General features: G+C 48.2%; 2 protein-coding genes across 6 annotated transcripts; both read left to right on the top strand.

The window, feature by feature from the left end:
• The first annotated feature begins 652 nt into the window (after nucleotides 1-652).
• Nucleotides 653-27,701, top strand: cpne1 (copine I). Of its 4 annotated transcripts, XM_088607504.1 has the most exons (17): nucleotides 738-790; nucleotides 3,389-3,475; nucleotides 18,107-18,238; nucleotides 18,728-18,907; nucleotides 19,147-19,221; nucleotides 19,449-19,520; nucleotides 19,901-19,984; nucleotides 20,323-20,412; nucleotides 20,993-21,091; nucleotides 21,506-21,592; nucleotides 21,916-21,975; nucleotides 22,463-22,596; nucleotides 22,799-22,853; nucleotides 23,009-23,060; nucleotides 23,394-23,527; nucleotides 24,410-24,646; nucleotides 25,143-27,701. In XM_088607504.1, exons 3-17 carry the CDS (start codon nucleotides 18,107-18,109, stop codon nucleotides 25,257-25,259), a joined length of 1,608 nt encoding a protein of 535 aa, XP_088463630.1. In that variant the 5' UTR covers nucleotides 738-790; nucleotides 3,389-3,475; the 3' UTR covers nucleotides 25,260-27,701. The 4 variants fall into 4 exon arrangements, with proteins under 4 accessions (XP_088463628.1, XP_088463630.1, XP_088463629.1 ...); XM_088607502.1 differs by lacking the exon at nucleotides 3,389-3,475 and having other exon boundaries at nucleotides 653-790; XM_088607503.1 differs by lacking the exons at nucleotides 738-790; nucleotides 3,389-3,475 and adding an exon at nucleotides 16,058-16,197.
• On the top strand, nucleotides 664-10,219 carry rbm12 (RNA binding motif protein 12). 2 transcript variants are annotated; one of them, XM_088607497.1, is made up of 3 exons: nucleotides 745-790; nucleotides 3,389-3,475; nucleotides 6,416-10,219. In XM_088607497.1, exon 3 carries the CDS (start codon nucleotides 6,438-6,440, stop codon nucleotides 9,117-9,119), a length of 2,682 nt encoding a protein of 893 aa, XP_088463623.1. In that variant the 5' UTR covers nucleotides 745-790; nucleotides 3,389-3,475; nucleotides 6,416-6,437; the 3' UTR covers nucleotides 9,120-10,219. The 2 variants fall into 2 exon arrangements, with proteins under 2 accessions (XP_088463622.1, XP_088463623.1); XM_088607496.1 differs by lacking the exon at nucleotides 3,389-3,475 and having other exon boundaries at nucleotides 664-790.
• Nucleotides 27,702-27,728: the final 27 nt, after the last annotated feature.

Here is a 27,728-nt window from a genome sequence, read left to right as displayed (position 1 = left end):
ACCTCGTGTTCTAAATTAAAATCATTGGGGTTTAATGGGGATCTCCTAATTCTACGTCAGAGAGACCTATTCTGAATGATTTATGCGGTTTGAGAACCAAACCAAAGCAATAAATTCTGATGGATGAGTTCAGAGGTGCTGAAATGATTCTGATAATCTCCGCTGTGAACACGGGGACACGCCGACCAGGGGTTGCTGCCGAAGAACGACTCTTCTACTGTGCGCCGAAGTTTCGAAACCTCAACCCGAGAAAATGTGCAGATGTTTCCACTCTCGCGTTATTCAAAGGTCGCGCTCCAAACCCCCTTGCGATCTCCACGCCCACGCGTCCAGACATTTCGCAGAAGCCTACAAAAATAAAAATAAAAAACGACGTCCTCAAGAGGGGGGGGCAACTTGAATCTACTTCATTATATCCCGTGTGGCACGACGCGAGAAACGCGTCCGCTTTCCGTCTGCGGGGTGCTGGTGCTCCGCGCCTTTCACTAACTTTCGGATTCAATGCACGGAGTGATCCACTCGCCGCTGCCCCGTCTCGGGTGTCGGCGTGACGGTGCACGACGCAGCCCAGCCAGCACCGCTGGAGAGGGGTGCCTGTGAGCGCCGGGGCCGCGAGCCCGTCACGTGGGGCCCCCACGCCCCCCCCCCCACGCCGCGGGGCACGCGCGGCGGCCATTTTGCAGCGCCGCCGCAGAGACAGAGGGAGAAGCTGGGAGAGAGAGGAGCGGGAGAGCGACTGCGGGCTGTCTCCTTTATTTAAAATAAATCTGTTTGTGTACAGATACTTTCGGTAAGAAACCAAAAAAAAAACAACAACAACAACAGCAACAACACAACCAGCACACACCAAAACACGCACAAAAGAGCGACAATGAGGAGTTTAAAGAGACTGTAGCAGCGCCGGTGGGCACTGCGGATACAGATAGGCCCTGCTGCAGTGTAGTGGACGAGTAGCTTCACGCGTGGGGTTTTTCCTCTTGTAAATCGGGCCAGTTAAGGCAGGGAAGTAGTAAACACGTTTTCGTTGATCAGATTATTGAGGTGTTTTTTTTTTCCCTGAGACGGCGGCGTCGGGTTTTTGTTTTTGTGCGGTGTCTTTCCAAGCGGCGCGCTGCGTTTTTGGCGATGGCGAACGCGACGGCCGGATTGTATTGTGTGTTTTTTTTTCCCGACATTGCCGATGTCACACCGGTCGGGTAGATTAGCGTGGCCGCTTTCCACACACACACACAAAAAATACAGCAGCAGAGCCGAGCGGTAAGATGTGAAGGGTTTGCTTTTAATGTTTGACTGGGAGAACTGTTGTTTTAAAATGATGCGTTTTGCTGTAGGTGGCGTAAGGGGTCTGGAGCGGGTTAGCCTCTCGCCTTATTGTTCTTGATGTGGGGTTTTGCTGCTCGGACGCACTTGGGGCTCCTTAAATCGTTGCAGATTTGTTTTTTGGGGCGGTCTTTGCCTTGCAGATACTGGAACTGACGGATGTGTGTGCAAAGCTTTGTTTTTTTAATATATACACATACGAAATGCTGCTTTTTGTCACTCCTGTAGCTGACCTTGTTAACCATGCAGATGCCCTGTTCCTGATGGCAGGAGCGCTTTGGGTGGAGGCGGTCTGGACCTGCTTGCAGGAGAGAGCCGTTTCCGAGGTTCGGGCTGCTCGGTGCCGGGAGGGGACGAGCTCCGAGCCGGGGCTGGCTCGGTTCTGTGCAGGGTTCGGGGCTGCCGCCTCCAGACACGGGCCGGTGCTTGCTTGGGCTTTGTCGCGGTCTGGGGTTTTTCGTTTGGTTGGGACTTATTTTTCTCCGATTTGTGCAATAATGCGTGTGGATAAGCGTCTTGCTCTTCATACGGGAAGTCCTAGTGTGTGGTGTTCTTTGTTATGAAAGCTTGTCGGAGGCGCAGCAGGAGCAGGGGCTGTTTGAAACGTCGTTGAAATGTTCCGATCCACGATTTGCTTTGTGGCCGCCCAGACCGGTGCAGATGTGAAACAGGAGTCCAGGTGTTGAGGTGGGAGGTGGTCAGAAGCGGTGCACCCCCCTGAGAAAGTCTGGTGTTCCTGAAAGGCTTTGGAGAGAATCTATCGATTGGAAACGTTGCTGACCTAAGTCTGCCTTTGGTGTATTTTCTTCGCTTGCATGCTGGGGGGATTGAAATCTTTTGGAGGTTTCGGTCTGGTCTGGCTCTGTGCTCTCTGGCCGTAGGCTGGCAGTGAAACACAGCCCTGATTTGTGCGGTCTCATTTTGAAGCTGGGTGTGGTGCAAATCCCTGATTCCTTAATGCCTGCTACCTGCTTTTACACCGTGCAGCAGCGGTTTCTCTGTGACAGTAGACACGGGCCTTGAAGTGGTTTTTAGTGCTTTTGTGCCTTTCAGGGATGGGAGAATGGCAGGGCAGGAGAATGTGAAAAAGATGGGTTTGTGTTTCGCTAGGTACCGTTTGAATACGGGAGGAGAGAACTTATTTTCTCCATCTCGGCAATGAACCCTTCAGATCAGATCGTCGGAAACCGGAGCAGTTTTTAAAGGCGTGAATGCAGTGTGCACCCAACAGCAGCTTCTTGTCTTTTTCTCTGCACTTGATTTCAGAGATGTGTTTTAATTGTCACACGAGTAAAATCCTGAAGTTGAAAAGGTGTTTCTCTTAAGTTTTAAGGGACACCTGAGGTTGGAATCTGTGTTGGGGGATCTGATATCCTCGTTTTTCACGTGGTTTGCTGAAGGAGAGAGCCTCTTGCTTTGGCGGTGGGGTGCTGTGGGATATAGTTTTCGGAGCTGTGGGGGTGTGCTATATTGTGGATGCTTTCATCGGTATTGTGCCTCAAATTGAGTGAGGAAAAAAGGAGGCTTTGGTGAGATACAGACATGCATAGAAGAACTTGATCGAGCCTCACTTAGCTTATTGAAGTCGAATTCAGCACGAGGCTTTTATCTTGTTTTTAATAGTGCCTTCACTCTCGCAAGCCCCGAAGAGCATAGGACACTATTTTGTTGTTTGAGTCATGTTGTTTGTGTTGTTGTGCAGTTGCACCAAAGCCGCTGGTGGCATGTTCGTGGATTGGTTTCTCTTCACTGTTTCCTGAGATGTGTTGCCCTTTTATCTTGTGCTCCGACGCGCGATTCCTGTGATGGCCGATGGCTCTTGGGTGCGGCAGTCTTTCCGAAGTTGCAGCACTTGAGCTGCAGGGGGTGGTGTGTTCCCAGCTGTGGGCCTGGGGTGGGGGGGTGGGCCGGGCCTGGTACAGTTGTTCCAGGGACTGCTGGGGCATGCCAGGGCTGCCAGAGAAGAGAGTGTGGTCTGTGAGCCCGCAGGCAGACACTGGGGGGGTGGCTGCTCTTGCCTCTTGCTTGCATTCATGTTTTGCCTCCCATCTATTTTTTGTTGTTACAGTCTAGAAATTGGTTTTAATTGCTTGCCGTCAGGATTGGCTTGGGTGTCCTGTGCTACTTTTAAGGAAAACGCCACTTATTATCGCAGGTAAGCATTTCTGAACTGGACCAGACTTTTTTTTTTTTTTTGCAGCTGTGAGCCGTGGTATAGACAGCTAATTTTGAATACCCTTTCCCTCTTTGGAGCAGTTATGGCCAATGGATTCATGAACCTGTTATTGAAGTGATCCAAGTCTGGCCGTTTCCTTTTTAGGGCGCTCGTCCCATCTCGTGCTTATTGATCTGCGGGCTGTGCTTTTAGCAGCTCTGCGTGTGAGGTCAGATGGGCAAGGAGCATGCTGACTTGGGGCTTCATCCTTAAGGGTGTCTTTGCAATTGCATGTAGGTGTAGTTATGTTTCTGTTACAGCCTGTGGCTTTCTTCTGCCTGTGTATGCATGGCTGGAAACTCGCAGTGTTTAGTCGTCACTTCCCTTAAACATATTAGATGTGTCTTCGTAGCATTGAATGGGGATTAAACCTTCAAAGTCAAAGCTGGGTGCCAACGGCAGTAACACGCAGCTGACGCAAACTGTCCTGCTCTGTGTTGGTCCCCTTTCCAATAGTTTTGTGACCGGTGTAAAACTAAATCATGCCCCAGCCTGTTTTACACCTCTCTTAAAGTACTGCCTAGTGTACATTTCAATACCAGTATTAAATCACTTCAAATCAGGTGCCAAGATATTTTATGAAATGTTGTATGCTGGTTACTAAACTTTATTTATAGTTGGAAACCTTATCAGATGAAGGTGTTCGTAATTGTTTCTCACAAGTTAATTCCACAAAGAAGCAATTACTGGTGGAGTTCCCTGCAGTCTCACTCTCACCCCTCGGGCAAAGATTTTCTCCTCTCTTTGTCTGTGGTAGAGCAGCAAACCCAAGCAGGAATTTTTGTCAAGTTTGTGCCTGTTTTGATTTTGAATTTCTACTTTATGCTTATCAAGACAAACTGTTAAAAGCCATTTACTGAATTTGTTGTGGTTTGTGCTGTTGTAATGATAGATGCACCTTTACTGTTGTCTCAAAGATCCAACTGGCACCCTAGGACATTACAATTTTTAAATCAGTAGAAGTGCTTTCTCTTTATTATTGGTCATTGTAGGCAGATGTTAACCTGATGATTGAAACATTTTTATTGAAACATGCAGTGATGGACTTGGGATCGTTGAGGAAACTTGTTATAATTGGCAAACGTGGAATGAAAATAATTCAAACGTGACCTTTGCAGTGAAGGTTTTAATAAATGTTTCGGTGTAAGTGATGCCTGTCTGCGTCACCCACTTTGAAGAAGTAGTGAGTACTGGGAGATTTGTTTAAAGGGAAGTGATCACTGAGCACTGTGGAAGAGACTGAGCTCTTCGCTGAACCAGCAAGCTTTTTGATTGGAGCCTGTGCAAGCCTCTTGTGCTTACTCCACGTTTTAGATCTAAAAGCCCCCGTGAAACCATAAAATGCATCGTCTGACATGCGTCAGAAAGCAACTTGAGAATCGGGTTGCTAACTGAAATGTGGGCGAAGTTATCGAGCTGAGACCTCGGCTGGAAAAACCAGCAGGTTTTGGGGGTCCCCAGGAGGGGACTCCTGCCAAAGGAGTTGACTTGTTTGTCTCTCTGTGGGTTTTGAGCCCACTGACTGCTGTGGAAGCTGGCCGTTAGCTGACCAGGAGTGCTGAGCACATGCCGGAGGACGGTTTTTGGGTCATCTCTGTCTATCTATAGGGCACGGTCCTGTCAGTCGGAGGACAAGGTCATGTTAAGGATTGGGTTGGGTGGGTTTGGCCCACGGTGAAGTCTGGGATGATTCATGCTGCTCTGGAACAGGTATCTTACATGTTTTGTCACTCTAATGGTTTTATTCAAATGTTGTTGTTTTTTTCCTGTGTGTTCTGTTGCAATATTCTGTTAGCTGGTTTGATTAACATGGAATTTCAAATCTGCCTTCCGTTTTCCGACTCCATGCTGTGATGAGACATGGTTGCAGTGGTTTGAGTACATTTGCTAGGAGATGTTAAACATCAGCGTTACTGCGGTGCAGCATTTCTAATGAGCTGAAGTTTAAAGAGGGGATTCTGATTTTCTCAGAGTTGATTACTCGCCTTGATTATTACTGTGTCCAGGGGTTTGCATTTCACTTATTTTGCTGTGTGCTTTTCTGAAATTATGAATGGTTTAGATGCAACGTCTGGAAAGCTCATGGATTTGAAATTCACATGCTGATTGGTTTTTTTTTTGTTTTTGTTTAATGCCATTTGAATTTTAATGTTATCTGTTTTACACTGTTTTTTGGGGCTAAAGTTTGATATGCTCTGGGACTTTTGAAGAAGCAATGTTATCCAAATGGGAAATGTGTGTCCATGATTTTTTTACTTTAGGTATTGGTTTCAAGCTCGTCAGTCCATGCTGGTATATCTTAACCTCTTTTTATTACTTCCCTTTTAGTTTATAAGAGGGCATTATACACCATGTTTGGTTGATGTTAAGGCTTATTTACTCAAGATAAATCATTTCATAAGAATGTGACAGAATTAAGGCTTGTTCTGCAGTAAATCAGCAATTTTGGTAAACCCACTGACTGGTTTTGGGGTTTTTAAAATTGTATTAATTCCGCCATTGCTGAGCATCATTTTCACAGTGCTGTAACTGGGCTATGTCTTAACGAAGAGGGTCACGTAAAATTAGGGTATTTGTATGTTATGAAATTGTTACAGATTCTCTTAATTCATAGTGTGGTGCTGCGAGTCTGTGAGTCTGCAGCTAACTCTCTGAGGTCCGACACGCTCTGGGTCCATTTGGAATAGGAAAGGTCTATAGGGTCACGCGTGTGTGCCAAGATGTGTTAACTCTGTACCCACACTTCATGCTGCTAACAATGATGCTGTTTGTCTTATGTGATTGTGCTGTTAAGTTGCCAGGAGGTCTTGACTGCAGTCGTCTGTTCTTGCTGTGTGAATCCAGGAGTCTGACCCGGACGTTGCCTTTTTTCACCTGCAGGTGTGTGTCGGTTCACCTCAGCATGGCTGTGGTCATCCGCTTGCAAGGTCTGCCGATCGTGGCGGGGACCATGGACATACGCCATTTCTTCTCTGGATTGACCATCCCGGATGGTGGTGTGCATATAGTAGGGGGTGAACATGGTGAGGCTTTTATCGTTTTCGCCACCGATGAAGATGCCAGGCTGGGCATGATGCGTACTGGGGGGACGATCAAGGGGTCCAAGGTGTCACTTTTGCTGAGTAGCAAGACCGAGATGCAGAACATGATTGAGCTTAGCCGCAGGCGTTTTGAAACCGGGAACTTGGAGGCGCCTGCGGGCAACGGTAGCAGACCGGGGCCTCCTGCCAGCTCTGGGGGGAGTGGGAGGGGTAGTTTGCCAACCACGATGCAAGGCTTCAGCAGCCCCACTCCTAGCGTGGTGACCACGGCGGCTGCCTCCGCGCACGAGCCCGTAGGAAGCAAGAGCATTCCCACGTTTTCCACGGCGAGCATGTCCACCATACCTCCTAGCTACAGCAACAACTTCAGCAGCCCCAGTCTCACTATGGGCTCCACCATGACCACCGCCATATCCACCCTGAACTCGGTACCACCTCCTATGCCACCCTTACCCACCCTGCCATCTCTACCACCCATGCCTTCAATCCCACCCATGCCCGTTCCACCACCAGTATCCACCTTACCCCCAGTGCCCCCCTCCACACCAATACCCCCAGTGCCCCCTGTGCCCCCCATAACACACATGCCTCCTATGTCCACAATGCCACCTTTCAATCCCGGTGTCCCCCCCCCAGTCGGTCCAGTGCCCAGTGGTTTGAGTGGCTCGGGGCCACCCATGTCGATGGGCAACCCCAACCACATGTTCCTTGGCCCGATGAACCCACTTGGACCCCTGAATCCTCAAGCTCACCTCAAGCCCCCCGTGGTCAACCCGGATGAGCTGTATGTGCACCTCCAGGGACTGCCCTTCTCTGCCACCGAGATGGATGTGAGGGACTTCTTCCACGGATTGGGGGTGGATTCCGTCCGCCTGCTCCGGGACCACCTGGGCAGGAGCAGCGGCAGGGCCCTGGCCAAGTTTTTCATGCCTCAGGACGCGTTTGAAGCGCTGAAGCGCAACGCGGCAATGATGGGACAGCGCTACGTAGAGATTTCCCCGGCGACCGAGAGGCAGTGGCTGGCCTCAGGCGGGGCGTCGAGCTACAGTGGGGGCCAGGGCCAGTCGAAACACGGCAGCGACCACTCGGATCAGGACCACCACCGGCGCTTGAGATCCAGCTCGGAGTCTCCCTCTGGGCGCGATCGGGCGCGGTCCCGTTCTCCACATAAGCAGGAGTTCTGCGTGTATCTGAAGGGACTGCCCTATGAAGCAGAGAACAAGCAGATATTCGAGTTTTTCAAAAACCTAGATATCGTGGAAGACAGCATCTACATCGCATATGGACCAAATGGCAGGGCGACCGGAGAGGGCTTCGTTGAGTTTAGGAATGAGATGGATTACAAGGCGGCTCTGGGTTGCCACATGCAGTACATGGGCAGCCGTTTCATTCAGGTCCATCCTATCACTAAGAAGGGCATGTTTGAAAAGATAGATGTCATTAGGAAGAGAATGCAGGGGACGCAGCAGGGTGACCATAAAACCGGCTCGTTTGAAGGTGGGGGGGACAAGAGCTCCTCCAGAAGCTGCGCTCACATCTCTAATATTCCCTACAACGTGTCCAAGAAAGACGTCCAGCTGTTCCTGGAAGGGATTCAGCTGTTCGAGGACAGCCTCAAGGTCCTCGTGGACGGCAACGGCCAGGGTTTAGGGCAGGCCGTAGTGCAGTTCAGGTCGGAGGAGGAGGCGCTCAAGGCCGAGCGGCTGCACAGGCAGAAGCTGAACGGCAGGGATGCCTTCGTGCACCTGGTCACTTTCGAGCAGATGAAAGAGATCGAGAGAAACCCGCCGCCCCAGGTCAAGAGAGGACAGAAAGTGCAGCTTCCCCAAGCTCACTCGTACCCTAGCGTGTCAGGGGATGAGTACGCCTTCCTTAGGGGCAGTTCAGGAAGCATAACCAATGGGCCTCCCTTTGGCACGCTGTACAGCGCGCCTGGCAATGGACTTGGGGGTCCTCCTCCCTTGCCCCCTGTAGGGGTAGGGGGCGGGCTGGGCGATGTTCCCATCAGTGTCCCTCCTCCAGTAGTCCCAGGCCACTTGCCCAGTCCGATGCTGGAGCCCCCGGGCTTCCGGCCTGGACCCAGCAGCACCAGCGGGCCCCCGGTGTTTCCGGGGGGCCCCGAGAGCATGAGGGGGCTGCCACCGTTCGATAACGGACCCCGAAAGAGCAGCGGGCCCCCGAGCCGAGGAGGAGCAGGCGGCGGCGGGCAGGGCCGGCCTGGAGGGTCACAGTCCGGCTACGGGCCCCCATCCTCCGAGGCGCTGAGGGGGCCCCCCAGCTTGAGCGGGGGACCCGGGAGCCAGCGCCCCACCATCGTTAAGATTCAGAACATGCCCTTCACGGTCACCGTGGACGAAATCCTGGATTTCTTCTACGGGTATCAGGTCCTGCCGGGCTCGGTTTGCCTTCAGTTCAGCGACAAAGGCATGCCCACGGGCGAGGCCATGGTGGCGTTCGAGTCGCAAGACGAAGCCATGTCCGCGGTCTTAGACCTCAACGACCGGCCTATAGGGTCGAGGAAAGTGAAGATCACGCTGGGCTAGATGAGAGACGAGAGACAACCGTGTGCTGATTGTTTTCTTTTCCATTCGTTTGTGTTAAGATCGCGAAACACCACAAGGAGCTGTGCTGTGTTACTTTGTGCTTACTCCTGTGGGGGGGGAAAAATGTGTGGAAGAACAGTTTTACTAAACACACAGGGTTAGTCTTATGGAATAGAACCTTTATCTTATTTTGTGTTGCACAAGACAGGGAAACAGCTGTGTTATGGATTTAACCCAGTAATTTGATTAATCCCAGTAGGTTGGGGGGTGGGGGGGGCTCCTTCTTTTGCAGGGAAGGTTTCTTAAACCAGGTAGCGGAGAACTCAGCTCTGAAGCAGTGTAGTAAAGAAATGTAGTTTGCTTCTGTATGTCCAAAAGCTGACATTTCCTTGTGTTGAGAAGCATGTGATAGTTTTGTTAAAGGACCCGACACCTCTGTGTATTTGTATTTTAATTGTTGAATGACGTTTCATTTCTTCCTGCGCTTCTGAAAGAGATCGAGCGTGCTGCCGGTACTGAATACATGACGTGGCTGTACGCTGGGGTGTGCACACACTGGGCCGCTTTAAGGTGGAAGTTTGCAAGGTTTTCTTGCGCTAGCTTGCTTTGCAAGCTTTCCGTGTTTTAGTTAAACCCCCTCAGCCTTTCCCTTGTAAATGCAACACTAAAGCTGTCGGCCGCAATTCATGGGAATCTCCCAGATCTAACCAGAATTCGTAAAATCTTGCAAGTGGTTATTGAAATGCGATTTTATTTTCCGGAATTTTAAGCAGCAGATGAGTCCCTTTTTCTATAAGAATCAAGTGGCAGCAGCCTGAATTTTTTTTCCTCTTGCAAGCCTTTACAACTATGTACAGTAGTATGAGCATTTTTTAAAAAGGCATCATGTCTTGCTTAGATGTCGTTCCTGTTTGGAAATGCCTCGTTTTTTGGTTTTGTTGAACCAGATCATTTGTAATAGAAATGTTGCATTCATTTGGATTCCTGACTGTGACTTTTCCAGCTGAAATGTTGTTCTTGTTCTTTTTTTCCTTGTTTTGCAGTTGTATATACTGTTTAGTTTACACGCCTGTCAAATAAACTGCATTTCTAAAAGTGAATTCAATGAAATGACCATGTATATTCTCATCGTTGTGCTTTTTCTTGATCTGCTCCTTTAAGACCTCTGTGTGGGAATGGGGGTATGAAAAATAAATGCATTTGTTTCCATGTGTCGGCAACACTTGCACGGGGGGGACAAGGGATCAATGACAATATTGTGTTCAGTTTGAGACGGTGTCTGATGCTCCAGTGTCTTTCAAGGTATTGAGCTCTGTTTAGCCTGCTGTCATCTGAGGTTTCTGGCTGATACAGTTCTGCTTTCATTTGATGGTGAGACATATTCTGCACATTGTAGCATCACAACTGTACAGAGCTGCTGGAAGTCAAGCAGATTGTTAAAGACTCAGTCAGTGTACTGACCTTAGCAGACTGAGTGCCTGCACAGTTCGGTTTTTCCCTAAAAGCCATTGCCTAACTCACAGCTATACTGTCCAAAAGGCAGGGAAGTTGTTTTTTTTAAGCTGCTTTGAGTAAGTTCATCTTCACACAGCTGCAGTATAGCTAGCCATGCATGTTCAGCAATGCTTGTCCAACCCCAGGGTGTGCCAAGGTGGGGATGCATGTGTGTAAAAAGTTAAGGATTGATATACACCGCTGTAGGTATTTAAACGCAAACATGGCACTGTCCTGAACATTTAATAGAACGGAAGCATACAGAACAGCCTGCAGTGGAATGGCCTGCGTGGAGAATAAACTTTGTTGTCCATTTGCTCAAAACAAAGCTCTAAAAACTGAAAATTGCAAACAAAAGCTTTGCACATAAACCAAGTACGTAGCTAATTTTGATCATTAACTGGGACGAACAGCTACTGGTCCCTGTTTGATTTATTTTTGCTGAGATTCATCTCTTAAGTCCACATGGGTGACATCCTGGTTATTGAACAAGCAGGAATACCTGGGGGTAAGCAGTAGATCACAATATATGTGAAAATGATCAAGCCCACATCACGTTTTTGACTGGAAAGAGTAGCTTCAGTTGCAAACTCTCAACTACTTCTGCACCTTATTTTGAAATCATCCATTGTTGTTCGATAGAGAACCTTTCAGGAGGAATTTTAAACCTTGTGCCACATTGCCACAATGGGGGGAAGATAACATTGGTGTGTCCCGAGAGGTTTGCAGTAAACAGTATGTATAGTTCTGTACCTCAGTGGGGACAGAGGGGATTCTGAGTGCAGGGCAGGTGCAGAGACCAGGTGAGTCAAGCCCTGTCCCTCTGGGCCCACAGTCTCATCCTGAGCTTCTTGCTTTAATGGCAGGTGCCCAGTATACAGACATGCTTAACAGGGTGTTGTGCCAGTATTGTAATTGAAGGATTTCTGTAATGTTAATGCTGAGTTGTATAGTCGCCAGTGTAGGCCAGTTGGGTACTTACACCATTGTTTTTGTTTGTTGTTCCCCTGTGCTCCTGGCGGTTGGTATAGCACATGGTTTCGACCTGGGGGCAGTTCTACACACTGACCGAGGTCTGTGGCGGTTTTCCTGTCTGTGCTTTTGTGTCGGGCGTGAAGAGGCTTTGCTTGTTCACACAATACTGACTCTACGGGTTTGCTTGATGCCTCACTGTACAGGCTGGGCAAGGTAAGTCCTGTTTTAACCACGTCATGGGATTATATCGATTGGACGTATGTATTTATACATTCTGCATGGGTTGCGTGTCCTGCAGGGTACATCTAGGTTGAATGGGCAAGTCCAGTAGTTTGGCCCCTGCACTGTGGCTGATGCAGGTTCTTTGCTTTGTTAGGTTTCACGTGTGCAGTAATTCTGCAGGACCACGATTGACTGTGTGCTGTTGTGGAAACCTTGGTCATCCTGACCACGTAGGTGACCTGTTGATGCCTTCCTGTGAATGTCTGTGCTGTCGTCTCCCAGCTGGCTGTAGCAGTGTGGGTTCCAGTCCCAGGTGGGGATATGGCTGCTGTGCAGTGGAACAGAAGGTGCAAGAGTCTTGATATTGTTCCAGCAAGCACAGCTGTCCAAACTGGTAACATCTATACCAACAATATAATTGTAGGTCTGGGAGATGAGCTTTATCATAGTCTTATTTTTCTTGATATTAATACCCAGGGAAATGAGGTTCTGGCCCAGAACTGGAACGTTTTTTAAGGATTCTTATATTATTTTTTCTCTTGGGTTACTTGATCTCCCTTGATCGTGGATGTTGCTGTTCTTGCTGGTGTCGAGATCTTTTCAAAGTACTGCGGAACTTTGTGAAAAAGCCGAGATATTAAGCTGCTGAATTTAAATTATCCTGAGCCAGGATACGCTGATATAATGTTTTATTGGCAATTGCAGTCTACTTTCTGTCATTCACCCTCTTTGCACTAGTACAGTGTCTTAACCATGAAGATCAGGATTCAGGAAATAAGTGAGCTTTTAAGCTAGAATGGGGAATGTAATCAAGGCAAATACATTTGTCCTGTTTATAGTGCTGTCTTCACACAATACCGTGCCTACCTGTGGATGAGGTGTGCCCCACAGTATAGACTCCCTGTATATTACCCTCTTTGTATCGCCTAGAGATAATAAGTTATTAATTATAAGGTATGACAAATAGACATTTTAAACTGTATCAGGAGTTGGTCATCCTCTGCATCCATTACAATAATGTTACATAATCAGCCTTGTTCAGAGTGTTACAGTATTGCAATATAACTATTTCTGTAATATCTGAACTCACTCTGTGGCTCCCAAAGTAATTTCCATTTCAATGTACATGGTGGCCAAATAGTGGGAATTCTAGGTTGTTTTGCTTCCAGTGTAGTTTACAGTCCCTACAGTGAGCCTGCACTCAGTCATGAATGTCAGTGTGTGGTGAGAGTAGTTACATGTTTGCTATTAACAGGGTTGGTGTTTTTATATTTACAGAATTTACCTCGTTTAAGCATGACATAAATGTGTTTTTCAGTATGTCATTTGCAAGAAGCAAACCCTGTCAAAAAGCAAATTGTTTGGCTTTTAAACTTTAAGAGTCCGAACAGCGAGGGGGGGTGCATTTGTCCCAAATCAGTCTCTAGGACTGTATTGCCCTCTCAATATTATTATTATTATTATTATTATTATTATTATTATTATTACTATGGTGGTGGTGGTGGTGTATTATTCAATCAAGGAATTTTCAAGCATTTGAAAAGAAGCTGCAGAATATTAACAGAAGGCGGCTGGAAAATTGATGGCACTTCAGGATCAGCCTTAGCTGTTGGGGAACCACACCACATCCCCTCCCAAAAAGATCAACATCAGCTGAGTCATGTCCTGTAACGTAACACTTCAGGACAGGAGATACCTATTTGGCATGTTATTTTTGTATTACCGAGACATCTTAGTGAGTGCAGGTCAATGGCGAATACTCGACTATTTTTTAGTTATTTATAAGTAGTACATACCAGCCTTGAGACAGGTTGTCCATCAAGTGGTAGCATATCATTGACGCATAACAGTGCGACATCATACTGATGTCTCCCATACTAACCCATTACCGTTTACTTCAGTATAAACTTAAGGGGAGCTGTTCTGAAAACACCTCTGGCATTAGCACAGTGGATAGCTGAGTTTCAGAATTTGTTGGGGTACCATTGCTGGGCTCTTGTCTGGTCGGATGTACCCCAGTGGGCCACAGGTTTACCCAACACTACTGCAAGCACCGCAAACAATTCACTTCATCAGCGTTTTATTCCTCAGATGGCAGCATCATCGCTGCCTTGCAGACTGTAGCGCGAGGGGCTCCATGGTCAGGAGGGAGTCCTGGAGTTGTAAGGAGGTCAGTGGTAGCGACCTCGGGCTCCCTGACCATCATCTTCCTCGTGCTTAGGTCAGCCTGGGTGAGCGCTGAAGGTCGTGTCTGTTTCGGGGGAACGGGGGTAAAAAAGCACAACTGAATGGATACAACCAGGAAGTTTTAGTAGCAAAGAAATGCCCTTTATAGTCTCGGAGTTAACTGGAACGAACCGGGAGCCACTGGTGGTGGGTCTGTTTCTCTGCACTGCTTGTGAAATCTGCCCGGAATAAAGAGAGCCTTCGGTAATGAAGTTGAATTAAAGCTGTCGTGGGTTAGCTGTTAATGGCAGTGGATCAGGCTGGCTGACTGCTCGTGTTGGCGTGTGTTTTTCCTCTGGGTCTTGAGGAGGATGCAGGGAGATGTGGACGCTGTTCGGGAGAGATGAAGCCTTTGAGGAAATCAGATCCCCAGCTACCTTCTCTGAACGTCCAGTCCGGGAGTGTCATGGCTGAGGTGGGAAGGAAACGAGAAAGCCGAGCTGGAAGTCGACAGCCTCGTGTGCGGAGCCGATATTTGACTCTCCATCTCTGGGAGGATGTGCGAGGGATCGCTCTGAGCGCTCTGGTTACAGCCTGGCTGCTGGAGCAGTGGCTCCGCCGGCCCGCCGTGATGACGGGTGATACTGTATTTTTGCCAGTTTTGCCAGATCGCAGAGCCTAAAAACGAGTGGCTGCACATTAAAGTGACTTGAGCACCTTGCCCCGGTCCGTGTGTGTGTGTGGTCTTACTGTCGTCTCCGCGCACACACTGGAAACCACGCGTGCGTGTCAGGGCAGCGGTTCACGTTCATTACATTGCGGCTCCGAGCAGAACTCATGGAACCAATCCCCGTGTGGATATGCAATTAGAAGTGCCTTCTTTATTTTGGCTCGTGTGATTTTGGGGATTTCACTGCTGGTTAGTATGGTGAACCTGGTATTGGGGTGGGATGCTTCGTGTGCTTTGTGCAGTTGATTCGGCACGGTGAACACTGTCGAGCTGGAGGGTTGCTCGGCGATGGCTGCCTTAGGGAGTTTTCCCCCCACACGGCGAAGTCATTGTTGGGTTGTCTTGTAGTTAATGGTGTTTCAGGGGGAAAAAAGGGTAGTTTAAAGTAGTTCAAGCAGGGAGCTGCCTCAGCACGCCTGGGCTGCAAAGGAACGAGTTCAGGTGTCTTCACGGCTGGGAAGAGAAGGGTACTTTCGTCTGGTTGCCTGGGATTCGGGTTAGAAACGAAAGCGATAGCTCTGAAAAGGTGGATACTCAGTTTGCAGCCTGGCGGAAGCCGGTCTGTAGTAACTTTAATTCCACAGTGTTCTGGAAGATCTTGTTCTCGAATTGAGCTTTTCGCGTTTCTTTTGCTCCGCAATGGTTTGAGCTCATGGCCGTGCGCGCTGTAGGGCTGTAGCCGAAGGCGGTACATGGCGAGACCGCAGCGAAGACATAAAAGCCCAACCGGCAAAAAAAAAAAGAAAAAATAAATGCAGGTTTTAATGAGCACCGTTGCAACCCCGGCTCATGCACATCTCTTCACTCGGACCGAGTTGCCCGGCTGGGCGGTGGGTCTCCCCTGTTGGATGCGGTTGGTTGTGGGGTGTGCAATTTGGGTGGTTAACACACCCCGGCAGCCACCCAGGAGAGAATAATATTTAATCTGAAGCGGAAATCGGAAATTATCTTTTTTGACCGGCTGCTGTTCTTTGCCACGATAAAGATTGTGGTTTGTGGTTTATTGTGGTTTATTGCTGTTCGTCTGTCAGATCACCTCGATTCTGCATCACTATCGGTCATACTCTTTTCCCAGCATATTCAGGCTGTGATTGCTTTGCGGTATTTCCGATATGCTGTGTATGCTTTCGCTGAGCGATCATCAGAAGCATCCCCCCCCGGCTCTGGGGTTTAGCTGATCAACAGTGTCCGCTTTGCAGAGGTGGGAAAGCGGAGCCATAGTGAACTTGTGACGTTGCAGCGCATGTGGTTAGGGCGGGTTTTTCTTCTTCCGATGCGGGCACGACGTCAATGATTGACAGCCGGTCTTGTCAAATGGCCGTGATGCCGTCTAGCCCATGTGGCCAATCGGAGCTCAGCACGCCTTTCTGGGTTGGGTGGGTCAGGGACCACACCTACGGAGTAGAAAAAACTGCTAGACGGGGGATTGCTCTGGAGTGGTTTGCGCTGTCGCGATTAATATTCGCTTAATTTTCTAAAATATTTTGAGAGGTAAGTTTTTTTTTTAAAGCGATATGATTGATGGTTGTATTAGATTGATTTTTGTTTAGCTTTGCATCGTTGAAAAACGTGCACGATTGGCCTTTCTTGGCGCTGTTTCGGAAGGAGGCCCTGCTTCTAATTAGATAACTGTATTTTAAAAATCGGCCTTGTATCAGGTTAAAATCGAGTTTTGCACACTGCGTTTAAGACGGCCGTGCCTCATCAAAGATGCTCGAAATGCGACTTGTAATTTTCTGTCCTGACCAGCGCCTTGTCACTTTTGAAAAGACAGCTTGAGGAGAAAAACATCTTTAAGGAGAATTAAAGTAAGCCAGACCTCATTAACTGGATATACTTTGATTATGTCTTAGTTTTATTTACATGTAACAGAACGTGCAATCCACTTTTTAACTGGCACATATTAGACACACCCTTGACTACATTGTCGACTCTTCCGGAATTTGAAGAGGATTAAACTGCGCCCCACTTTTTTGAACTGGTCTCAAATTGCCCTGTGTTGTATGAAGCTGATATGCTTTGAAGAATTTTTAAACTGATTTTATTTCCGGTTATAGTCAAGTGGGAAAGTCTGTGTAATGTAATCAATTCCGTCGTTTCAAAGGTTACAAAGGTGATCTAATAAGGTAGGTTTTCAGTTCAGTTCGGTGGCAGTGCTGATATTGCCTTTTTCAGACTTATTTATTTCCGTACTTGTAGTGTTTCAGATTGAAATAACGCACTGTAGAAATCGCACACCTGTATCTGTGTTTAACATAAAATCAATCCAGCGGCTGCACACTAAATACTGTAATTCAAACCCCCCTGTGTGGTTTAAAGCACTTCTGTTGATTGCGAATAGGGATGTGTACCCGGAGTATCGCTGTAACTGAAACTGAAAAAAAAAGGGATTTCAGGATTTGACTTTGAGGAATAATTAGCAAGCTTTTATTACAGGGGTGAAGCAGAATATCAGGTAGTACAGTAACAACATACTCCAGCAACTGGTCTGTAATAAAACGTCCTCGTAGCCGTTCTTGTGTTCTTATGCATGCTAAAAAATAAGACAGTGGTAAGTAATTATAGTAGTGCAACTATGAACCTTTTCAGTATATCAGCTCTTAGTAACTAACTCCTTAGTTGTGTAATACTTGCTTAAAAGCTTGTAGAGGCTTTTCCCTGCCTGTGAGGGGTTCATTCAGTGGATCGCTCGACTGGAAGCGTCTGTTCCTCTCTCTTGCTCTGCGTCGAGCGGCGACAGACTTCCCTCTCAGGGTAGCAGCTTGTGTTTTGAAGATATTCAGCGGGACAGGGAGCCAGGCGGCTTCTGAGGAGTTTGCCGGGTCGGTGTCTGTACTTGCTCTGCTGCAGCCCAGGTGTGCTTTTCTGGAAATTCTGGTTTGACTGTGGGCTTGAGTTGCAGTTGGGCGTTCGGATTGGGCAGGGTGTGGTCCAGGCCCGAGCCACGGCTGCCCATCGGGCCAGAACTCGCCCTGGTTTCTGCTGCGGATAGGGGGACAAGAGAGCATGTGACTCCCCCATGCCCCCCTCCACATGGGCACTGCACCATCACAGGGGTCCCCACCCCAGCAGTGCTGGGCCCCACTAACACCTCAGGGTCTCAGTGGTCTGCAACCCCAACCTGTCGGCCGGGAGTCCAGAGACTCCCCCACTATTACTGTGCTGCCCTGTTGTTGACCGGAGATCCCTAATCTACTTAATCTGTTGCTTCCATCTGGTATGCCCGTATGCTGGATTCCTGTTGTTCATGCTGTACATACTATGAGCAATTCGTGTCATTTTTGCAGAAGGAGTGTAACTATGTATTGTCTAACAGGGAGTGTGGGAATCGGATGACGGGGGGTGATTCACAGTGAGCCCCTGAGGTGTGACGGTGGGGTTTTCCTGTCCTGTTTTGCAGATGGCTGCAGACTGCGTCACCAAGGTCGAGCTCTCCGTGTCCTGTAACAACCTCATCGACAAGGATGTGGGCTCCAAGTCGGACCCCCTGTGTGTGCTGCTGCTGAACTCCGGCGGCGACAAGTGGGTGGAGGTAGGGGAGTGTCGTCTGTCGCGAGGAAACTGCCTGGTGGCAACGCCAGCCCCCCCAACCCCTCACCCCCCATAGAGCATGGTGCTAATGCCTTTTCCTCCTGAGCTCTTCATTTTGCAAAAAAACTTTTTTCCCCTCAAAGCCTGCCTGCCTTGTGGGCAGCCTTGATACCGGGAAGCGCACTGGGTTCAAAGAGAACAAGCTGTCAGGAACAAGGGAGGAAAGTTTGGAGGGATTAGGGTTTTAGGAAAAGTGTTTTATAAAACAAAAATAGAAAAATGAAGCAGCACCTTTGGGTATCGGGTGTGTCTAACAGTTGTGGAGAATACTGTAAGGGCGGAGCTTTCGTGGGTCCTGTAGCGGACCAAAACGTTAAATTCGGGCCAAGAGAGCGTTTCCGCAGCCGAGGCAGATCTGCTGTGACTGCGCAGCTGCAGACGGTGGCGCTGGGTCCCAACCCCTCCTCCTCCTCCTCTTGTGTCACTGCAGCTGGACCGAACGGAGAAGATAAAGAACTGCCAGGACCCGGAGTTCTCCAAGAAGCTGCGCGTGGATTACTACTTCGAGAAGGTGCAGACCCTGAAGTTTGGAATCTACGACATCGATAACAAGTCCACAGACCTGGGGGACGATGACTACCTGGGCGGTTTTGAGTGCACTCTGGGGCAGGTAACTCATGGCACAGCGAGCACCTTCACAGCACAGGCGTCTGGGGTTTTATTTGTGCTGCCCTGGGTGGTCAGCACAGCACTCCTTCAGTCCTCAGATTCCAGTTTCGTTTAGTTTGCTACACTCGGTGTCGTGAGTGCATGCCTCGTTTTGCTGAACGCCTGCAGGGCGACTCCGAGTAAAGACTTTTGTCTCCCGTGACCCTCTCTCTTCCTGAATGCCTGCGCCTTGACCTGCAGGTGGTGTCCAGTAAGAAGCTCATCAGACCCCTGGAGCTGAAGAAAGGGAAACCTGCAGGAAAAGGCACCATCACTGTAAGTGCTGAGATCTGGGGTGGCAGAATGCAGTTTGTCCAGTGTCATCGTGACCGTTTTGAGCCAGACGTGCGTCTGGGGCTAAAGTCATGGGGTGGGTTTTCTGCCCTGGGAGTCTGATTTTGTTTGATTAAATAGGGGCTACCCCAGGAATGTGGCCCGTCTCGTTTCGGTGGGCCGTCAGTTGTATGCTGCTGTTCATGCTGCTGGGTGCTGTTCTCTTGCAGATCACAGCCGAGGAGCTCAAAGATAACAGGGCCATAGAGCTGGAAGTGGAGGCTCGCGGGCTGGACAAAAAGGTAAGACAGTGGTGCCGTGCTGTGAATTTCCACAGCGTACAGAGAAAGGGGGTTGATTTGACTAAGCGGTGAGCGTAGCGGTTTTAAATATGTATCTGGAGTTGGCACAAATTTCCATCCTAATCAAATATACTCTTTCGGTTCCCCCGTTTTTTTTTTCCCATGGTTGGGCAACTGCGTCAAAACAGAGGCAGGTCTGGGGTTCTCGCGTCTTGCTAGATTTCCGCTGTTCTTGTGCTGCACCGCTTTTTACTTTGAAATCCCCCCCCCTTGAAGTTGCTGTACACCCTGCCAAGTTGGAAATGCCTGTCAAACGGCCCGTCTCATGGCAGAGCCCAGCTAGAGCCTGACCCCTGACCCGCCTGTCTGTCTCTCACCAGGATCTGTTTGGGAAGTCGGATCCTTTCCTGGAGTTTTATAAACAGGGCGATGATGGAAAGTGGCAGCTTGTTCACCGGACAGAGGTACTGTCTGTAAATGCAGTTGGACTTCTGGCAACGTAAATGTCTGTATAGAGTTAGTTCATCTAGTGTGGTTCACACTTGGAGTTTTTAACACTGAATACATTAATATAACTGTCAAGATGTGCAAATACCTTTTTCATCTGTAATTGTCTTCACACCCAGTAGGGACGGACAGAAAGTAGCTTATGCTATGAAACATACTTCCTAAAAATGAAACTTGTTGTTGGCGTGTATCTTTTAAAGACAGTGTTTAGTGGCACAGTCTTTGCTCTTTGACTTCTGTGGTTTGCAATCAGGAATATTATCTGTTTTCTATCTAATCTGCTTTTATTTTACAGGTTATCAAAAATAATCTCAATCCCTCGTGGAAGAAGTTCTCGGTCTCTCTCCAGACCTTCTGCAACAGCGATATGAGCAAGCCGATCAAGGTGAGAATGTGCTGTGCAGCTGTGCACCAGTGTCCTCCAGCCGCCCAGCCTTCCCAACTGCTTACCTGCCAGCCTGCAGATTTATCTGCCATTTGAGCTGCGGTTCTCGTTATCCTTTGCGAAAGGAAGCCACAGTGTGTAGTAGGTTTAACTGCATGCTTGCTCCTTGAGCTGAATCACACGAAATTAAATACTTCCAGCTGCTAATTGTCTCAGTTTCCTTAAAAAGAAACGTTTGAAGCAGTGAATGCAAATGGGGCGTAAAGACTAATACCCTTAAGCAGGAGACTGTGCTTGTCTAATAAAACTCAGGGTTTAGTTTTTGCCTTGTCTTTAGCAGTTTCGTGCCAGGTTATACAGTTTGTGTCCCCTAGTGCTAATGCCACCTCCCGGCTGTGCCTGGTACTGACCAGTGTGTCTCTTACTGTCAGGTGACTTGTTACGATAAGGACGAAGACACCAGTTCTGATATGATAGGGGAGTTTACTTCCACCCCCGCGCAGCTGGTGGAGGTGAAAGATCATGCGGTGAGCAGGCCCCTCGTCTCCCAGCGAAAACCCTGCTCTCCTCTTCCTTGCAGGTCCATTGCTCTGATTACGATAGCGATGGCTCTCATGACCTCATCGGTATTTTTCAAACAAATGTCTCTGAGCTGCAGAAAACTAGCCTCTCTTCACCGGTGAGATCTTTCTTTGTGTTTTACTTCATTGTGTTTTTCTTTAATGCCTGATGAGTATCATCCATGCTTGTTTGTTCCTACAAACCGCTACATAATCCTGTAGTTAGTCTACAGTCTGACACTGTACCTTTCAATACCTGAAGTTAGGGTCTTACTGATATCGGTTGGATAGCTGTAATCTTCATGTTCTCTGTAGAAACCAGTTAAGTTTTGCAGTGTATAAGACTGTACCTTTCTCTACCTTAATTCAGGGTCTTACTGATATCGGTTAGATAGCAGTGCACAAGACACATTGGTCCATTTCTGTGGTGGTAATGTATTTTGTTCTGTTATTCTCCAGTTTTGTGATCAGGGCTGTTAACAGTGGTACTTCTCAATGAGAATTTAAATGATTTTCCCCATCGCATTATAAAGGTGGAGTTTGACTGCATTCACCCTGAGAAGCAGAAGAAGAAGAAAAGTTACAAAAACTCCGGGGTGGTGAAGATCAGGTCTTGCAAGGTAGGTGTTCTGCTTGGCCATCTCTCGTGGAGATGACCTCTCTTTGATTTTAATAACCTGCTGGGGCGCAGCAGGGTTTCTGGATGTCTGGATTTACTGCCTTCGATGCATAGAAATGACAGATGAATTAACACAAGCCCTCCTAAAAACACAGTAGCTATGCTCCTTTGTCAGCATTGCTCTGATAATGATTAACGGCTTGCTCGCTCTGGCTATGGCAGTGTGGGTTTAGATACACACTTCGCCTGTAAAATGTCACAGTTCCCTCACAGTTGTGATTCCTTGCTCTGCTGTTGTGTGATCCCTTGATCTGATGTTGACAGATTGTGGCAGATTACTCATTCCTGGATTACATCATGGGAGGGTGCCAGATCAACTTCACAGTAAGTCTTTCAGTTGTAAATGTACGATTCAAATGCGCTTTCTAAATCTGTCACCCGATTTCTCCACCCTGAGTGGGCAGCCGCCTGCGCTCGAGTGAATCTGTGCACAGTGTATGGCCCTCACTGTGTGCATTTAGTCTTGTTGCTACTAGAAAACCTTGGTTTTTTTTCCTGATGTGTATAACTTTGACTCTGTAGTGTTGGATTGATGAAGCAAAACATGTGACGCGTTTCTCCTGCTTGGTTATGAAACGCCAATGCTAGTAATCATCCCATCTCTCCCAGTGCGCTCATCACATGGCTTCCTGTTGAATTATTGATCTGGGAGAAAGTCGTAGAGTAAACAGAGGTGTGAGTGGTGTGTACGAAGTATCCCCCTCCCCACCAGTGTGTTTTAGTTAACACTCGGCTTGCGCCTGTACGCCCCAGAGCCTCACTAAGGTCTTGGGGTGCCGCTTTTCAAACGCCTGGCCATTGTTATTCTCAGGTGGGGATTGACTTCACCGGGTCCAATGGAGACCCGCGGTCCCCCGACTCTCTGCATTACATGAGCCCGAACGGGCTGAACCAGTACCTCTCTGCGATCTGGTCCGTGGGGCAGGTGATCCAGGACTACGACGCGTAAGAAACTCTTTCACACCCGCTGCCCCGCCTCCGTTTCCGTTGTCTGTGTTTAAACCGAAGTGGATCAGGATATGCAGTTGCGTTTCCTAACGTTCTTCACATCATCTTCAGATGGTTTATGATGACGTCTGTCTTCGACAGCATCAGTCCTTCTGTTTTTGAGTATTTAAAGCCCCTTCTCTCTCGTTGTCTCCTGCAGAGACAAACTCTTCCCTGCCTTCGGGTTCGGAGCCCAGGTGCCGCCCAACTTTCAGGTAAGAGGGGCCTCCGGAGCTGGCCTTGACCATAGGTAGAGTTCTGTCAACATGGGTTCGAACCTGGGCCATGGCCCCAGCTGACTGTAATCGAGTTTCCCTAAGCGCTTGAGTGTGGGAAATGTGCCGATTAATTTCTCTTTTGTTTCTTCAAGGTGTCCCATGAGTTTGCGCTGAACTTCAACCCCAGCAATCCTTACTGCCAGGGTGAGGTGCAGTTTGCTTGCGGGCGTTTTGTCGTCGGCGTTTTTTTACAAGTATTCAGGATTTTTTTCTTGAGGCGGCAGTACGCAGGGGTGGTTTGGGTCCTGGATTTAGGATTAGGAGCTTGGGGGTTGCAGTCTTGGGTGGGAACACTGCAGTTGTAGCCCTGAGCCAGGTGCTTCGCTGAGGCTGCTCAGGTCAAATACCCTGATGTACAAACTGATACGGGTGAAAGTCATTTTGGTCAAAATCGTCCGACAGATGAATTGATAATCTTGTGATTATTGATGTGCATCCTGCTTTGTTAACTCTGGGTTTGCCCATGTGTTTCTGCAGGCATACAGGGGATCGTGGAAGCCTACCGCGTGGCGTTGCCCCAGGTGAAGCTGTACGGACCCACCAACTTCTCCCCCATCATCAACCACGTGTCCAGGTTCGCGGCGGGAGCCGCTCAGCAGGGCACGGCAGCTGTAAGCACCCCGACTCCGTAGACCGCAGGTCTCAGAACGAGCCCCCCTGTTCCACACCGAACCTTTGAAATACAAGGACAGGGCGAGGCCCTTGCACATTGCTTGAAGTCAAGCAGCTGTGTCACCCTGCAACTCGCACCTCGCAGCCCCACACTGAGCCTGGCCTGTACCTGGATGGGAGACCATCCATGTGTGGGTCCTGATACCCCAGTATAGGAGTGGTCGTTAAACATCCCAGGGCGTTTCTCAAAAAAGAGTAGGGGTGTTACCCTGGTGTCCTGGCCAAATGTTCCCCTGGCCTTTACCCATCATGTAGTTCAAGTAGGGACCTGCGTCAGCATGCGTAGGCTGCAAAGGAACAAGTAAAGGTTTATTCCATGCTGAAAAGAGAAGAAAAGAAACACGACATTTCGGCTGTGGAGCCTTCTTCGGGTGTCACACACAGGCTCCACAGCCGAAATGTTGTGTGTCTTTTCTTCTGTTTTTAGCATGGAATAAACCTTTACTTGTTCCTGTACCTATCATGGCCTCCTAATAATCCCCATCTATGATTTAGCTTCACTGCTGTTCTCCTCCCTACAAATAGCTGGTGTGTGGTGTTCGTACCAGCGCTCTCTGGCTGCTGTCACATCATCCAGGTGGGGCTGCACACTGTAGAGCACTTTCAGTGAAGTGTCCAGAAAAGGCTATACAAGTGCAAGGATTAGCACCTAAATAGAAGTTGCTGTGTCGTGCAGTTCGTACAGTTAGACCACTTCACACATGGAGTGGGTGAGCAGGTGAATGGCCAGCCGGTTGCAGCGGTGGGCGAAGAGGAAGTGGGAGTGCACGTGCGGTGCTGCTCTCGGTTCGCTGACGTCCTGCCCCCTTGTCCCCCGGCAGCAGTACTTCGTGCTCCTGATCATCACGGACGGGGAGATCACCGACCTGGACCAGACGCGGCAGGCCATCGTGGAGAGCTCCAGGCTGCCCATGTCTATCATCATCGTGGGCGTCGGGGAGGCCGACTTCAAGGCCATGGAGTTCCTGGACGGGGACAACGGCGTGCTCAAGTCCCTGACCGGCGAGCCCGTGGCCCGCGACATCGTGCAGTTCGTGCCTTTCAGGAACTTCGCCAAGGTGAGTTCCTCCCCGGGGTCCTGCGGCGCGCACGGCCGCGGCTCGAGAGCTCTAGCAGCGGGCTTTAAAAGTATCTGCTGGGTGGTTTCGCTTGTAGTTTATTTTTTGTAAGAAGAGGGAGGCTTGCCTTGTCCTGCAGTCGGGGCCAGCCCTGTGGTTGAAGTTGTTGGGAAGAAGATTTAAAGTGAAAAGATTTGTAGGGTCAGAGTATTCTGTTTCCAGACTATCGGGATCAATGGTTCTCTTGTCCAAAGGCCAGCTTGAACAGCTCATCCTGTAGGCCAGGGGGCAGTTAGCCCTGATTTAGGTTTCCTGGTCTGGCTCTGTGTTGTGTTGCAGGTCCATCTACAGCTCTGTACCCCCTTGTTGAGCAGTGTGGTTCTTGCTGATGTACGTCCTGCGCAGGGCAGAGGGGCACACTGCTCCTCCCAATGGACTATATTTCCATCCTCCTCTTTTCTTTCCCCCTCTCTCTTTATCTCTGTCCTCCTCCCAGGCGCCTAAGGAAGCCCTGGCGCAGAGCGTGCTGGCCGAGGTGCCCGCGCAGCTGGTGTCCTACTTCAAACTGCACAACCTGCCACCGGTGCAGCTTCCCAAGCCTGTGGCCAAGTGAGGAGGTCGAGCTGTAGGACCTTCTCTCACCACCAGGCGGCGCCACCTCCATAGCATGCCACTATAAACAGTTTACTTTAGACATATTTTTTTAGCGTATATGTATATATATTTTTTACTTGCAGAGAATTATTCGTTAGCATGTAATTGCCTTAACAAAATGCCTGAATAAATCAACGCTGCTGTTTGTTCTGCAAGGAAGGTTTCTTAAACGTTGCACCAGCCCTTCACCAAGGAAGAAAAGTCACTTATTTAGATTGAGCACTTTTCCTGATACCGACGTACAATCATGTTAAAAACTAGCTTCTATTGTGTGGATACAAATATCCCTTTTCACAGTATCGCAGTATGCTCCTTGGCCTTCTTTATTAATGTAAACCACACTGTGCTCTGTGTGAACTCTTAACCATGCAGTATAGCAAATGTAGCTTTTACATTATGCAATTTTCATGTTCTGTGTGCATTGTGCTACAACACATGGTACCAAGATTAAGGGAGTGTGTTACTGCGGTGATTCTCAGACACAGGCCCGAAGTACCCCTGTTGGATTGGATTTTGTTCCAGCTGTGCTCCTTGATTAATTAAGCATAAGCCAGTGCCTAATTTAACTGTTCTCAGCTTTCAGAAATGACATTTTTTTTCCAAGAATCGTAGTGAACTGGTGCTTATTTGAGAGGCTTTTAAATGGCTGCTTTTCCTTCAGCTCTAAACTCATTGGTAATGAGTTAGTTATGTTTACAAATAGCACTCTGTCAAAGTTAGAAGCGTGTATTGCTCGATATATCCCTTGGTTCAATTCCATCTTAGTAAAGTGAAATAAGAAGAATTCTGAAGTTCAGACTTTATCTCAGGGTTAATGCTAATTTCTAACCTTCACTTACTGTAGCGAGCAGTTTAGTGCTCCTTAAGCTTAATTAAGAAGGCGCTCATCTGAAACACACTGGGGTACTGGGAAATTCTACTTTACTGGAATCGCAGAAACTAGTGAGTCTCATCCTTATTGATCTCCTTTATTGTTATTCAAGATCCTGGATTACTTTGTTAAATGTGTGTCGTCATAGGTTTACAGCAGTCAAAGAATATTTGCATAAGTCCTCAAAGCTTTGTAATTGTAGTCTGTCATATTGGAAAACACCTTTGGCATTCCTCTTGTTCTGTGTTCAAATCAGGTTAATATATTCCCTAAACATGAAGTGTCTCACTTTATATGTGGGGATACTGACTAACTCTCCAGTAAAAACAACATCAGCATTAGCTGTACTAATTAGTCTGTGTTGATGTCTGTTTCTGTTAAGAAACAAACCTGTAATCCTAATGAAGTCAGACAAGTGAGGATTTTTCAGCAATCCTGGTGGGGATCATTCTTACTCTACTGCTCTTTTAAAACAAGTGTTAAAATGTCACAGTCGGGAGTATGTGAAGATAGTCAAGTTCTAGGCCATTGTGCCAGACTTCAGTCAGTGTGCCACTGACCCCAGTGTTTACACCCCTAGTGCTGAAGTTTCTTTTCGTGTAACAGTCTAAGCAATTAGCATCTGAAGAAATCCCTCAGCCTCTCATGCCAAATAATTTTTGCACTTTTGAGAAACTGGTATGCAATGCAAGCTCTGTAGCAAATGCTTAAAATTTAAATTTACCAGAGATGTTTTTCAGATCTGTTTCCTGTGTTTCTTGGTTAGAGTGGACCATTTTTTTTTACAGTTTTCCTTCTGTTTCATTTAAAACAAGCCGCTCTCCAGCTTCACAAAAGACTCGCGTGACTTGCTGCCCAGCCTCTTGCAGTCGGGGGTTCTGCACGTGAAGTTTTGTCCTGCGGGCCTGTAGGCAACGCCAGGCCTGCGGCTGCAGGCGTCTTGCCTTTGAGGTGCAGGGCTTCGGGGCTTCAGCGAAGAGTCTGCTTTCTTCCTCTTCAGAGACATGCGCTTTATGCCAGTGATTCCCTCTCTGTGGTCCTGGGGACCCCCAGACCTGCCGGCTTGCATTCCACCTGAGTTCTACATTATGTACTTGAGCCCTTAATTGGCCTAATAATAGGATGAGTTCGAGTCATTTTGTTTTCAGTTATTGATCATGTTAAGGTTTGCCTTTTGCACACATTTTGTAATTTTGACTAGTAAGTCTAGGGTCCAGTTCTGCTCAGTGAAGTAAAAGCTCAGGCTAGAAAAAAGTGCAGGACTGGGGGTCCCTGAGATCAGGATTGAGGTGCCCTGCTTTGACCACTTAACTGTGTACCTCTTGGAGAAATGCCAAGCACTTCTGAGATATTGATTTGATAGTCATGTAAGCATTAAAAGCCAAAATACCTTAAAAAGGGAAGATCTGAATGCAATAGAAAACAGTATTCTATGCACCCCTCTTTGTTAGCAACCCCAAACTGCAGAAATTACTTTTTGTAGCCTTTGCATATTTGATTTTTTTGGAAATTAAAACTTTGAGACTTAAATTTTGCTGGTTGTGTTTTTATTGCTAC

This window comes from Lepisosteus platostomus, chromosome 15, assembly GCF_059453375.1.
Source record: "Lepisosteus platostomus isolate fLepPlt1 chromosome 15, fLepPlt1.hap1, whole genome shotgun sequence".
NCBI classification, from domain to species: domain Eukaryota; kingdom Metazoa; phylum Chordata; class Actinopteri; order Semionotiformes; family Lepisosteidae; genus Lepisosteus; species Lepisosteus platostomus.
This window is presented reverse-complemented; position numbering and strand designations above follow the sequence as displayed.

Bases quoted from the DNA above. Each gene is read 5' to 3' on its own strand.
- cpne1 (XM_088607502.1), top strand. From the start codon at position 18,107: ATGGCTGCAGACTGCGTCACCAAGGTCGAGCTCTCCGTGTCCTGTAAC. The intron at 20,413-20,992 runs GTGAGAATGTGC...TCTTCCTTGCAG, and splicing joins ATATGAGCAAGCCGATCAAG to GTCCATTGCTCTGATTACGA. The intron at 21,976-22,462 runs GTAAGTCTTTCA...TGTTATTCTCAG, and splicing joins GGTGCCAGATCAACTTCACA to GTGGGGATTGACTTCACCGG.
- rbm12 (XM_088607496.1), top strand. From the start codon at position 6,438: ATGGCTGTGGTCATCCGCTTGCAAGGTCTGCCGATCGTGGCGGGGACC.